Source organism: Typopeltis vanoorti, chromosome 14 (assembly GCF_054136105.1).
Source record: "Typopeltis vanoorti isolate ZY-2024b chromosome 14, IOZ_Tvanoo_1.0, whole genome shotgun sequence".
NCBI lineage: Eukaryota > Metazoa > Arthropoda > Arachnida > Uropygi > Thelyphonidae > Typopeltis > Typopeltis vanoorti.
Genome location: NC_143562.1, coordinates 120,295,712 through 120,311,010, shown reverse-complemented (window position 1 = coordinate 120,311,010; position 15,299 = coordinate 120,295,712). Strand labels below are relative to the sequence as shown.

Here is a 15,299-nt window from a genome sequence, read left to right as displayed (position 1 = left end):
AAAATAGCGTAAAGACCTGCTTTTAAATGAAATTTCCCAAAATTATGACGTTCCCACATAGATAAAAAATATAAATTTGAAGGATGTAACATTCTCAGTTGATGCTGTTTGGGAAGCCGTCGAACCTGAAGCAATTCGAGCATCATGGAAAAAAGTGTGGCCTTCTAGAATTTACCAAGATAACTTATGGTGATATACAGAAAGAGGAAATTCAAAACGTGCATAATTTAGTTAAAAATATAAATCCAGATATTCATATTTCACAAACAGATGTTGAGGAATGGATTACAGGTAGAACTGAAAGTGAATTCGAAATCAAATCAGATGATGAAATTATAAATATGACGTTACAGAATAAATTAGAAGACGATGAAAAAAAAAAAAAAGTAAAACATGAAGAGGCAGTTCACAGTTTTAATTTGTGTTTAGAATGGGCTAAGCAGAATGATATGCCATTCCATAAAATTTTATTGCTGATGCAGCTCTGAGAAGAAGCATTCGAAAAAAGTTTAGATTCCAAGAAGCAAAAGAAAATCAGTGACTTTTTTTACAAAGAAATAAAAAAAAAACTTTTTGTGTTATTTTGTGAAACTTTTTTTGTGTTCTGTACAAGAAAGTGATATTTTTTACGCAAATTAAATTATGTACTGAACTATGCAATTTTATTAAATCAGAATCCTCAACAATACAGTACATACAAACTAAATTTTTACGTTACAGTACAGTAGCTTTTTTTCTATTAGTTACTTCATTTATTTACAGAATTAAATTGACGTATCATTAGAATCTGATTATTTTTGTCTTAAATGCTAGTTATTGTTGTTTCTTGGGGGTAAATTCTCTAATCTGAACGAGCACGGTTTTTATTAGTTCGGATTAGCGAGATACCACTGTACTGTGGATTAGAGAAAATTGTTGGAAATTAACCAAGTGGAAAAACTTAAAACAACTGTTAAAGTTAACATAAAATAGCTCATTTCATTTAAGCTATCAGATGAAATTCTGTTACTCAAATTTTTTTTGTTCAAAAGTGACATCTCCATTGAGACAATATATTTATTTCTATTTAACATTGTGATGTATGATTTTCCTAGAACATCTGGCAGAATGGTACTTTTGTGAAGATATGTTCTTCTGATCTCAACTCTTAAGTAAGTGCAGTACTGGAAAGGCAACACATATGAATGTGAGAAAATTAAGTCATCTGCCTGCCAAAAGGAACAGAAACCGCTATATTTTGATCTTCTGGAAAATATTTTGATCTTGAAAGATCACACACACACTTTACTATATTCATATTATTATTATCATCCCAAGACTCCGTGGAGTCAAAAACTCATCTAGGAGGTTCCTTTGTCATACACACAGCTCATCATACTGTGTCTTAAACACATTCAAATTCTCTGTAGATGCCATGCACTCAGGAAATGCATTCCAGTCATTCACAATTCTCCATGCAAAAATCCTGATTCTCACTCCCTTGATTAAAGATGGGAACGCCGACCCCGTTTAACACGGGATAAAGCATAGCAAAAACAGAAGAATTAGACACGTGCATACAACACGTGCATGCTTCAGTAACAAAGATGAAAACACGAGATATGGGAAGACCTAAAGTCCTACAATTATGCTACCTGTTTGCCTTGGTTGGGTGTTTTTGATCATTGGGCTGACTATCTGCATATGAGGGTTTCCCATATGAGGGGAAGTCTAATACAACCATATTTGCTTAGGTTGGGATAGTTGGCAAGAGATGCAGCTGATTCAAGGAAAAGTTGAATTTGCTTCAGTGGAGTAAGATGGCTCTTTTCTGATGGATCCTGTGCCAGGTATCCAGGGCATGGTGTGCTAATCCTGAGCAACCATAGTGGTGGAATCAGATATAATCCTGATGCACTGATATACAGATGTTGGCTGTTCTACCTGTTTGTCTATAATAAGAAAGGTTGCAGCTGCAGGATACCTGGTAACCTGGTAAACTCCAGAGGTTGTAACTGGTCTTTGGGGATTCAGATCAGGGCTGCTAGCTTTCTGTGTGGTTTATAGGTGGTCACAAGATTGTGGTTTTTTAATATCTTAGGGCATACTGTTGTTACTTTCTATTTCTGTCATGAATTGGATTCTTGGATATTCAAATAGGAAATGAAAATGTGTAAGGTGCTGCCGGCCATGTGGCTAAATTGCAAACACATAATCCACATAGCATAGCCAAACAGTAGATTTAATGAAGGGAAGAATTTAGGGCATTCTTTTCAAATGTTTCCATGGGAAGGTGGGGGGGTAGAGCCCATGACTGTATCCTCGATTTGTTTGAGGAATTTTTCCTTGCCAAACAAAACAGAGTTCATCATAGTGAACTGAAAAAGGGCTGAGATACCAGGAGAAAATTCTGCTTGGGTAAGTGCCAAAGTGTCTTTAAGTTGGACATTTGTGAATAAGGAGGTGGCATTGAAACTGACTATTAAGTCAGTGTGGCAGAATGTGAGATCTTATATACTGGACTTAAAATGGGCTGAGTTTTGATTTGTGATGAGGTATTGCCAGTGGTACAGGAAAGCACTTAGGCATTTTGGTGGGAAATGAAATCACCCACCTACACACTAGTGAAATGTTTAGCTAGTTTGTAGGTGGGTGAGTCTATACCATCTACAATTGGGCATAGAGATATAGCCTCTTTATGGATTTTTGGAATTCCATAAATATGGGGGGGGGACTGAAATTGTAGGGTTTTAGTTTGTTGGCATGTCTGCCAGCCAGGAAGCAACATTTTTAAGTAGTCTATGGATGGTTATAATCTGTGTGTGTGGGTGGAGTAATAATTTAGTAGGTGTGGATTGGTCTTTAGGAAAGATGGTCATTTTTTTAATATAATCTGCATGATTTAAAATGACAGTAGCATTGCCCTTGCCTGCTTTCAGGGTTATTTATTTTTTTTTGTTATTTCTTAGATGTATAAAGGCTTTATATTCTCTGCTGGGCAGGTTGCTTGCAGGAGATTTTGCCTGTGATAGCACATTAGCTACATCAAGTGTAATATTGTTGACCTCACAGGCAGGAAGATTGTAGATTCCACACTTGATCATCATCATCAAATTCCTGCCATGTACCCTCAAGGGGTGTACAGGATATAATAGTACTACATGAAAAATACATCATTACTAACTACACATCTACAATTTTCCTCCAAATCAGTCTGTTACTTCTCAAGATTCCAATATTATCAGATCTTATATTTCTATCATCTAAGGCACTTTGTATTGTATCAATCCACCTATATCTTGGTCTTCTTCTGGGTCGTTATCCTGCCAACCTGGTAGAGAACAAACACTTGTTTTGCTAATCTTTCCTTGCCGATTCTGTTTAAGTGACCGTACCACATGAGATTAGCTCTGCTGACGCATTCCAGGATGATGACAATGCCAAGTTCTTTCCTAATATCCTCGTTTTTAATATGATATTGCCATTGATGCCATCTGTTCACGCCTCTAATCTTTCTCAGGACTCTCATATCTGCGGTCTCTAGTCTGGGTCAAGTGTTTTACTTCTGACCCAGCTCTCAGATCCATAAGTTAAAACTGGTTTGAACACTGTCTTGTATACAGCTAATTTAGTGTTCCAACTAATTTCTCTCTTATTCCATATGAATTTATTCAATTGACTTCCTACCATACCAGCTTTGTTGATTCTGTTGTCTATTTCCATATTTAATTTACCATCTTCACTAAAAATCATGCCTAAATAGCTAAAATGTTTTACTTGTTCCACAGGTACTCTGTTCCCAATGCAGTTTACATTTTCAATGATTCTGCCTATTTTTATTGTCTTTTGTCTTTTTATTACTGACCTTCATTCCATATCTATTAAAACAGTTATTCAATTTAGTCAGGGAATCTTGCAAACTTGTAGCGGATTTATTTAGAAGTATAACATCGTCCGCACAAAGCAAAGAGCTGACATTAACATCTCCAATTCTGATATCATGTTTAATACCACTTTCCTTCATAATGTGATCCATATAAATAATGAATAACAGAAGGGATAATGTACATCCTTGTCTCACACCAGATTTAACATTAAACCATCTTCCTGTACTTCCTTCAATTCTGACTGCTGACTTACCACTCAAATGAAGACTAAGTATTGCTTGATATAATGCCCAATTGACACCATATAACTGTAGCGTATCGAATAGCTTCTCTCTTGGCACCTTGTCATATGCCTTTTCCAGATAGACAAAACTTAAATACAGATCTTTATTATATTCCCATGCTTTCTCAACTATTTGTCGTAAAGTGAAGATCTGATCCTGACAGCCTCTATTTGGCCTGAATCCAACTTGTTCTTCACCAACCTTTTCTTCAATAATTCTTCTCAACTGTTTCTCAAGTATACTTGCATAAATCTTACCAGGAACACTCAGTAGGGAAATACCTCTGTAATTCTCACATTCAGTTTTATTTCCCTTTTTATATGTGGGTACTATGAGAGCTCTACTCCAATAATCGGGAATTCGTCCCTCTGTCCAGGCCTTCTGAACTATGCAGTACAACCACTTGCTCTGGATCATGAAATCTTTGGTTGGAACATGTCTAGGCACAATGGAAAAGTTTTGGCCACAGCTGAGTGCAATCATAGAATCTGCTTCGAGGACAGCTGTGGACAGAATAACCACGTTGTTTTGGGGCAGTCTTGGAGACGTTAGTGACTTTTTAGTTAAATCTTCAAACTTTTTGATATGCTGACTTTTTATTTTTGTGAATTCCTTGGCAGCAGATGAGTTCCAGACATCTGAGAGGATCGTCCAAAGGTTTCCATTCGATGTCATGGAGTGAGCTCCTCTTGCAGCGTACAAATGGCTTTGTTGGTGGCGTTCGTCTGCATGCATGTGTCTAATGCAAGAGTATTAAACCCTGATGATGCCTGCCAAATTGACTTCGGCAAAAATAAGGAAATAATAAGTAAATAAATTCTATTTATTAACAAATATGCTGTTAATTTCCTTAAACAACATGTAATTGTGGAGAATCAACATATACTAATTGTATGTGTACAATCAACATATGTACCAATTGTGCAGGTCTGATAACATCTAATATGTGTAATTAATTGCTTCTAGTCTCTTTTTTTTTTGTACACCTTTTGCTAATACCCCTGATGTAAGTTTTTTGAAAACAGCAAAATCATGAAAGAAAATTTTCCTAGGATGTCAGTTTTTTTTTTTTTTTTTTTTTTTTTTTTTTGAGGAGTTCAACTATGAGATCAGTATGAGTACTGACGAAATCAGTTTTCAAAATGGCATAATTTTTTTTCACTATTAAATACATATTTAACTCATTACAGTTACCTTCAATTAAAATGCAAGTGTCAAATAAACGTGCTGCTGCTGTTTCTCGTTCCTTCACAGAATTTCCCAAGAAAAGAGTTTTGCCATATGATGCAGCTTCAAATTTCCCATCTGGATTTTGATGAGCTCGCGATGTAAAATCCTGAAAGAAGTTTGGTGTTAGATCAGTAATATTTAAAATCTCAAGGCTTTCAGATAATTTAAACTAGCTTTTCTTACTGTAGATTATGTAAATGAACAGTCTTATAACCTTACTATCATGAAATTTGATATATTAAACCTCTCATATACTGGCATAAAAAATCTGGACAAATCAGAGATGTCATTTATTTTATGTACTCATACAGGGATCATAATGAGCAGTCATAGATGAAAAGGAAGAGAGGTGTTTCTCCCATGAAATTATACAATCTACTTTATAAGTTTAATGAAATAAAATCAGGGTGCTTAAGGGTCAAACCTGTATAACTGAGAGGAGACCCCCACATAGCCTTTAAAGGAATGCAGTGAACCGACCAGGGCTTCTGACCTAATGTCCAATCCTCACCTTCTCATGATGCACCTTTCAGTATCCAGGTAGATACCTGGATACTTAACGAATGAGGATGGGCTGGCAATTTGGGATTTAACCAACCAAATTGTATTCTTATTGGCTTAAACCAAAATACAAAATGATGGTACAACATGACAAAATTTCATGCTGGCTGGGGCACTGCCCGGTTAAACAAGGGCCCCCGTTTTTTTTTTTTTTGCCAGGGAACCAGGGCAAACAGCAAAAAGTCAGCTACTGGAACAAATCTGAAAGCACACCCTAACTCACATTCACCAGAGTTAAAGATTGGTATTATCAACATAAGAAGCCTGAATGGCAAAGAAATGGAGCTAGCTGAGGAATTAGATAAGTACCAGATCGACATACTAGGAGTGACTGAAACAAAAAAGACAAAAACTGGCGAGATCTTTCTGAGCAATAAATACAAAATGTTGTATTCAGGAAATAACAATCAAGGAGAAGGAGAAGCCATAGTATTCAACACTAAATACGAGGCTAATCTTCTTGAATGGCAGGCAGTCTCAAGTAGAACGATGTGGGCTAATATCAGAATGGGGAATTGGACAACGAGACTTATTTGTGTCTATGATTCCACAGAAGGTTCTACTAAGGTAGAAGTGGAGGAATTTTTTTGATGCTTTAGAAAAAAGCAACTGACACAATGAAAACGGAAAAGTTGGTACTTGTTAGGGATCTAAATAGCAGAGTAGGAAATGATTGCAGACATACAAAATTATTTTGGGAAAATTTGGAGAAAAGAGCCAAGCTAATATAATGGCAAATATCTGTTGGATTTCTGCTCAGGACATGGACTGGTTATTACTAACACCAAGTTTCAACATAAAAATATGCACAAATTCACATGGAGAGAAGAAGCAAGGATTAAGAAAAGTCTCATTGACTATGTTATTGTTGATAGTGATGTGTTCTCCCTGGTACAGGACACCAGAGTGTACAGAGAATTTGAAATTGGAAGTGATCACTATTTATTCTTGAGCAGGATAAAAGTGAATTTCATATTGAAAAGATTAACATGTAAGAAAGTTTTAAAGCAAATAAAAGTTGAGCAGCTCTCAGTGAACCGTAGACTAAAATACACAAAGATTATTGAAGAAAAAATGAAAGAGTTTGAGAACAGGAACCAAACCTTGGAGATTCAGTGGCAAGCCCTGAAGAAAGCCCTGATTGATTCAGCCACAGAGGCATCTGGTGAAGTTCTCTGCCAGGATAGAAAAATTCAAAACTCCTTGGTGAACACATAAGTTAAAGAGGCACTGAAGGAAAAGAAGAAAGCATATCAAAAGTTCCTGGCAATAGAGAATACAGAGACAAATGAAAGAAATCTAAACACTGTGTAAAACTAGCTAAACAAAAGTCGTAGGAGGACTTTGGCAAGAACATAGAAAATAAATATCAAGGTGGTAAGATATTCTGGACGTTGGAAGAAGCTTAGAAATGGAAAAAAGAGTGCTGTAAAAGGAGTTAGAGATGATAAAGGTGACATGAAAATGGGAGAAAAAGATATCCATAAAGTATAGAGTAATTACTTCGAAAAATTGCTAAATGAAACAAGCAGTGATAGCACAGTGGTAAAAAACACTCAACAGGCCAACAGCCAGGAATACATATCCATATTTGAAGTAGAAAAAGCCATCAAAGGCTTGAAATGTGGAAAGGCAGCAGGAGTAGATGATTTTCAGCCAGAAATGCTGAAGTATGGTGGTATAAAAGTCTTATAGTAGCTGCACTGCATAGTTCAGAAAGCCTGGACAGATGGACGAATTCCTGATGATTCGAGTAGAGCGCTCATAGTAAAAGTGAAAGTTTTACTATGAGCGCTAGTGAAAGTTTTTAGTGAAAGTTTACTCTCATAGTATCCATATATAAAAAGGGAAATAAAACTGAATGCGAGAATTACAGAGGTATTTCCCTATGAGTGTTCCTGGCAAGATCAATGCAAGTATACTTGAGAAACGGTTGAGAAGAATTGTGGAAGAAAAGCTTGGTGAAGAACAAGCTGGATTATGGCCAAATAGAGGCTGTCAGGATCAAATCTTCACTTTACGACAAATAGTTGAGAAAGCATGGGAATATAACAAAGATCTGTATTTAAGTTTTGTCGATCTGGAAAAGGCATATGACAAGGTGCCAAGAGAGAAGCTATTCGATACGCTACAGTTATATGGTGTCAATAGGGCATTATATCAAGCAATACAGTCTTTATTTGAGTGGTAAGTCAGCAGTTAGAATTGAAGGAAGTACAGGAAGATGATTTAATGTTAAATCTGGTCTGAGACAAGGTTGTACATTATCCCCTCTGTTATTCATTATCTATATGGATCACATTATGAAGGAAAGTGGTATTAAACATGATATCAGAATTGGAGATGTTAATGTCAGCTCTTTGCTTTATGCGGACGATGTTATACTTCTAAATAAATCTGCTACAAGTTTGCAAGATTCCCTGACTAAACTGAATAACTGTTGTAATAGATATGGTATAAAAGGTCAGCATTAAAAAGACAAAAAAAGAAAATAGGTAGAATTGTTGAAAATGTCAACTGTGTTGTGAACGGGGAACGTGTGTAACAAGTAAAACATTTCAGCTACTTAGGCACGATTTTTAGTGAAGATGAAAAATTAAATATGGAAATAGACAACAGAATCAACAAAGCTGGTATGGTAGGAAGTCAATTGAATAAATTCATATGGAATAAGAGAGAAATTAGTCGGAACACTAAATTAGCTGTATACAAGACAGTGTTCAAACCAGTTTTAACTTATGGATCTGAACTGGGTCAGAAATAAAACACTTGACCAAAGACTAGAGACCGCAGATATGAGAGTCCTGAGAAAGATTAGAGGTGTGAACAGATGGCATCAATTCCAATATCATATTAAAAACGAGGATATTAGGAAAGACCTTGACATTGTCATCATCCAGGAATGCGTCAGCAGAGCTAATCTCATGTGGTACGGTCACTTAAACAGAATGGGCAAGGAAAGATTAGCAAAACAAGTGTTTGTTCTCTGCCAGGTTGGCAGGACAATAACCCAGAAGAAGACCAAGATATAGGTGGATTGATACAATACAAAGTGCCTTAGATGATAGAAATATAAGATCTGGTAATGTTGGAGTCTTGACAAGTAACAGACTGATTTGGAGGAAAATTGTAGATAGGAAGTTAGTAATGATGTAAATTTTTCATGTATTACTATTATATCCTGTACACCCCTTGAGGGTACATGTCAGGAATTTGATGATGAAATAAAATCTCATTACAGATTTTACTTCAATATATATATGTGTGTGTGTGCGTGTGTGTGTAACAGCAAAATATGATTAAGCCTGTTGCTTAATGATCTTTATTAACAATTCATTCAAGGTACTTCTTATCTGCCAAAATTCTAGAGTGCAATCCTTTTTACACTCTGTTCCAAATCTACTCCTCAACTCAACCTCAGGGATGGTCATCTATTCTCATCCACAATTCCTATGAATCCTAAATGAAAATAATTTTGTACAGAGAGAGAGAGAGAGAGGAACAAAAAGGAATATATTCGAAGGAAATGAATTGAAAATATACAAGGTTAAGTAAACTGGTAATCAGGCAATGAAGCTCACATTACTACTGATTTAAGAGCATGTGTTAAAGACTTGATGATCTCCTTATTAACTCTCTCTCATATAATATATGAAAGAGAAAGAAAGGAGAGTTTATATATTTAAAAAACACAAAACGATCAGGGCTATGCAACATGGATGATCTGAAAGTTGTGAAAGGAGAGTAAAACAGACCAATAAATAGGATGGAGCAAAATAAAGCAACATATTGTGGATCTGTTGATGATGCCTGGGGCCAATTTCGCTGTGCCAGACCAGGCTTTGAGGTTTCATGTATTCAATGTAATACTGATGTTCATTAGTTCATTTTTCAACAGAATGTTCTATCTGCCCAAAATATGTCAAATTACATTCACAAGGAATTCTGTTAAACACAAGCTAAAAATAGAGGCGACAGTGTCTTCTGTAGATGATGAGACATTTTGTTGATAGAAAAATATATGAATTAAGGTGCTACTTCCTCAAAACTTACCAATAGGTTCAGAGATAACAGAATTGGAAACCTGTCGAAGAAGCCTTAGGTGTTGGAACATAGGAGTCAATTATTTGTTGAATTTGATGAAGGTTGCATTTAATTCCATTAAATTTTTGATAGTGAAACTTTCTTGTTGTAATCTTGAGGGAGAGAAGTACATATTATGCGCTCCATTAATTAATGACTTAATGCCACCAATTTTTTGGGAGGTGTGATGAACAAACTTTTGATGAATGTATAGTGTGCTAATAATGATAGGCTTCTGATAAACACTGGTTGACAAAGTACTGGAGGCTGTGTGAGTAAGAAGGATGTCCAAGAATGGTAAACTATCAGGATTTTCTTTTTCCATGATGAACTGAATGTGTAGGTGAAGGCTATTGATCTGATGTAGGAAAGCAAAATGTTCATTTTCAGAATGAGGCCAAACAGCAAAAACAGTAAAATTTTGGAAGAGTTAGTAACAGACTGAACACAGAATGAGTTGACAGAGAATCAGAATAATTTGAATAGACTAGAATTGTGGGCATGTGAAAATTTCTATTAGTTCAATGTTAGTAAAAGTACTTATGCACTTTAGTGTAGAGAGATATCCAATGTTGTATTATATTGGTGAGATTATGCTACAATAAACTGATAAGACTAGAGAACTTCGAGTTTTAGCAGACAGGAAGTTGAAGTTCAAGGGCTATTTAGCAAATACAATTTAGTGGATAATTGCAGTGCTGAAACAATCCTTAACATGTAAGGATAAGGAAATCATTTTCCTTATCCTTACATGTTAAGGATAAGGAAAATGTTTGCCTCTTTACTAGGCCTTGATACAACCTCACTAGGCCAATTGTGTGCAAGTCTGGTCTCCTGGTTTTCGTGGTGATGCTGTTACTGTGTGGGGAGAGGGGGAGAGAGAGAGAGCGTGTGCAAAGGAGAATGTTAAAGATGATATTGGGATTTGTAAAACATGGATTATAAAGACAGATTGAGAATTTGTGGACTGCAGATACTAGTAAACAGAAGAAAGAGAGATGACTGAGATACAATTACAAACTTCTGAAAGGGTCATACAGGATACTGGTATATGGAATTTTTCATTTTATAGAGTGTGGGGAGAGGACAGGATAACTTCCATGGAAGTTGAGAATGAACGTAATGAAGAAGAGGGTGAGAGTTAAATATTTCTCTCATAGAGTGGTGCATGATTGGAATGGTTTGTCTTTTGAGGTTGTGAGTGCAGGTAGTGTAAATGAATTCAAGAAAAGGTATGACAACTGGTGTGGATGATATGTGGCCTTTTTCAACAAGTCCCTGACTCCTTGAAGGTATATCTTAATAATAATAAAGCTTGTACATAATATATTAAAATAGTATGTAAATATTAACTACATGTAAGCTAAGCATAATTTGATTCAAGTGCAAGGTTGTTGATTTTCGCTAACAAACATGATAATGGCAACAACATAAATATGAACTGCTGTTACCTCTACCTATTAGCAAACTCTTCAAATGTAGACAAAATTCAATATTCTCACCTGTGAATCTTGTATAGGTAATATATGAACAACAGAGGGCTCTTCATGGTAAGTACTTAGAGACATATGATTGTTTTCTTTATATTCATAGAATGTCCTTGCCACAGTATCTGCAGCACCATAGAAACCACCAGTCACTACTGTAACATTCTTCACTTTAGCCAGTTCTCTACCAACAGCTCTAAAAAAAAAAAAAAATAATAATTAAACATATCTATCTAAAATAATAATTAAATATCAAATATAATTTGCATTATAATTTCATTTTATAGAGCTAATTCTCACTATAGTGAACAACTCATAATGATCATGGGAATAATTTGTTACCAATGGATAGTTTGCTTTTGTAATTTTCTTTAGTTCCATATCTAGCATTGTCTATGGTCAGAATTTTTCAGAAGTTTCTTATAGTGTATATGTTGGTTTGTTACAATGATGTTTGCTAGAGTGATAGTTAGCTCTGTGCAGAACTGGAACAATCTGCTGTTACCTCTATCTATTAGCAAACTCTTCAAATGCAGGCAAATTTCAATATTCTCACCTGTGAATCTTGTATAGGTAATATATGAACAACAGTTCACATATTACCTATAGAAGATATTAGTTTTGTTGTTACTCAATTTGTCTCAAGTGAATATATGCTCCCCAGTTGTCAAAGCAGGCTTCTGTTATTTGTTCACAAAACAGATAACAATTAGAGTTTAATTTTTACAGTACATACTCATTTAAAGAAGTACAACAGCTAAGTTTAGAATCACTTCCATGGCAACTATGATCACAAAAATCAGTGTGCTATGTTTATCAACATTTCAGGATTCTCAAGCTAGTTTGCTGTTTTTATAGAATGAAAAACTAGTTTCCAAGAGAAAACTGGTATTGTTTCCTATCATCTACTGACTAGGTAATTTAGGCTGCCTGAAAAAAATTTAAAAAATTCTTCCCATTACAGATGGAATGGAGGGTAAAGAGCTTTCATTCAGTAAAAATTATTTATCAAACAGAGCAAGTGCATGATTGGACAAGGTTATGATTTCAGTTACCAAAGGACAATTAGCTAGAAGAATGTTGAGAGAGAGAGAGAGAGAGAGAGAGAGTGTGTAGGGGATTATCTGTTGTTCTGGTAGAGAGATGAACAATTTGCAAAACATCACCACTAACAACAAACGCCTTGGCATTTCTTCTCTTTATCACTGCTACTCCAATTTGTAAATTCCGAAATCCTTAAGAAAAAGGACCTCATTGTTTGGATATTTAAACAGCAGAAAATTGAGATAGATAATCAAAAATATCAGTGTTTGAGATTTTGGAATGCAACAAAGACAGGAAATGAATACAACTAAATTGGGAGGAAATTTTGAGCCACCACAGTAAACCTAAAATGAGAGGATTCAAGGTTCAGAATTGTTTTAAAATCCCATGTCAAAGAAGATAAATTCAGAAGTTTCATAGTTGTGATGAAAGGAATCATACAGATTATAATTCGGAAATTTGAAACATACAGCATTTGTCTGTTAGAAACAACAGGCTGTAAAAATAGTGCTATGTTGGAGTTAAGACCACAAAATGTCTAAAGTATTTTAATTCAATTTGTTTTAAATTTTAACTTTTATTTTTCTTTTGTTAGAGTTCTGTTATTTTTTGTATTTTTCTTTGATCCACAGTAAGTACAGTAGCTCCCGTCCCCTTATCCAAGACACCCTGCAGATAGTACTGAACCTATATATATGTTTTTTCCTATACATACATACCTATGATAAAATTTAATTTATAAATTAGGCAGAGTAAGAGATTAACACCAATAACTAATAATAGAACAATTATAACAACATTCTGTAATAAAAGTTATCTGAATATGAATGGAATCTTAGCAACCTCAGGATATGTTTTTTTTATTATTATTATTTCTTTATTATTCCATGAAGTCAAGAACTTTCACCTTTTTCACTTAAAAGGAGGAAACACTTTACAGCTTCTCTTGAGCATATTCGAATTGCCAGCATCACTACTCTTGTGCTTTGTGGCCATTCTTCTTGGCTTCGCGTATTAGGCAATTGTTTGCCTATAATGTTTCAAAGCGTTCAGAAAATTTTCTGCCCATCTCCTCCTGGGTCTTCCTCTTGGTCGGTGTCTCTTTGGTTTATATTATCAGGCAATATTTGGCCATCTGTCCTCATTCATTCTTTCTACATTGTTTTTCCAGTTCTTTCTATAGTTTGAGATGTCTTCTGTTATGTTAATTATGGATAATTGTTTTCTTATTTCTTATCTTGAGCAGTCTTAGAAACTTCATTTCTGTAGCTTCCACTTGTCTTTTATTTCATTCTCCCTAAGATTATGTTTCACTGCCATATTTCAGAATTGGTTTGGCTATTATTTTATATAGTTTTATTTGGGTTGTTCTAGACATCTGTTTATTGAAGTGTCTGTTCAAAGTTCCAATGACTGCTAAGAATTTTTGCTTTTTATATGCAATGTCGATTTCTCCATTGGGGCTTATTAATTTCCTAGATATTTAAATGTGTTCACTTGTTCTATTACTTTGTTGTGGATGACTAGTTTCTATCTTTTAATTTCTTTACCTTAGGGTGCTTAAAGGTCAAAGCTGTATAACTGAGAGGAGACCTCCACATAGCCTTTAAAGGAATGTGGAGAACTGACCAGGGCTTCTGACCTAATGTCCAATCCTCACCTTCTCGTGATGCACTTTTCAGTATCCAGGTGGATACCTGGATACTGAAGGAATGAGGACTGGCAATTTGGAATTTAACCAACCAAATTGTATTCTTATTGGCTTAAACCAAAATACAAAATGATGATACAACATGACAAAATTTCATGCTGGCTGGGGCACTGCCCGGTTAAACAAGGGCCCCGTTTTTTCTGCCAGGGAACCAGGGCAAACAGCGAAAAGTCAGCTACTGGAACAAATCTGAAAGCACACCCTAACTCACATTCACCAGAGTTAAAGATTGGTATTATCAACATAAGAAGCCTGAATGGCAAAGAAATGGAGCTAGCTGAGGAATTAGATAAGTACCAGATCGACATACTAGAAGTGACTGAAACAAAAAAGACAAAAACTGGTGAGATCTTTATAAGCAATATATACAAAATATTATATTCAGGAAATAACAATCAAGGGAAAGGAGAAGCCATAGTATTCAACACTAAATATGAGACTAATCTTCTTGAATGGCAGGCAGTCTCAAGTAGAGTGATGTGGGCTAATATCAGAATGGACAATGAGACTTATTTGTGCCTATGGTCCCACAGAAGGTTCTACTAAGGTAGAAGTGGAGGAATTTTTTGAGGCGTTAGAAAAAGCAACTGACACAATAAAAAAGGAAAAGTTGGTCCTTGTTAGAAATCTAAATAGCAGAGTAGGAAATGATTATCAGACATACAAAAATATTTTGGGAAAATTTGGAGAAAAGAGCAAAGCTAATAATAATGGCAAATACCTGTTGGATTTCTGCTCAGGACATGGACTGGTTATTACTAACACCATGTTCCAAATTAAAAATGTGCACAAATTCACATGAAGAGAAGAGGCAAGGAATAAGAAAATCTCATTGACTACATTGTTGTTCTCAAGGGCTCACTCTAGTGAGTACGGGAATGGCAAACCTGAGGTACCTGATGCTGGACCATGCCTTACTTCATGTAATGTACATCTGTTATGTTATCTGTGGACTGGTCCCTATCTTCTTTCTTTATACTTCCTCTCTTCTTGTTCCTTTCCCCTAATGCTATTAGAGTAATTCGAGGGCTAG

General features: G+C 35.4%; 1 protein-coding gene across 1 annotated transcript in view; it reads right to left on the bottom strand.

Annotated features, from left to right (window-relative positions):
* The window catches only part of LOC150099864 (uncharacterized), a 133,624-nt gene that overhangs the window by 19,689 nt on the left and 98,636 nt on the right, over positions 1-15,299 (bottom strand). Inside the window, exons 15-16 of the mRNA XM_090404502.1 lie at positions 11,527-11,707; positions 5,345-5,486 (exon numbers count right to left, since the gene is read on the bottom strand). Coding sequence (XP_090260628.1) covers positions 5,345-5,486; positions 11,527-11,707 — 323 coding nt within the window. The remainder of the gene's footprint in view (positions 1-5,344; positions 5,487-11,526; positions 11,708-15,299) is intronic.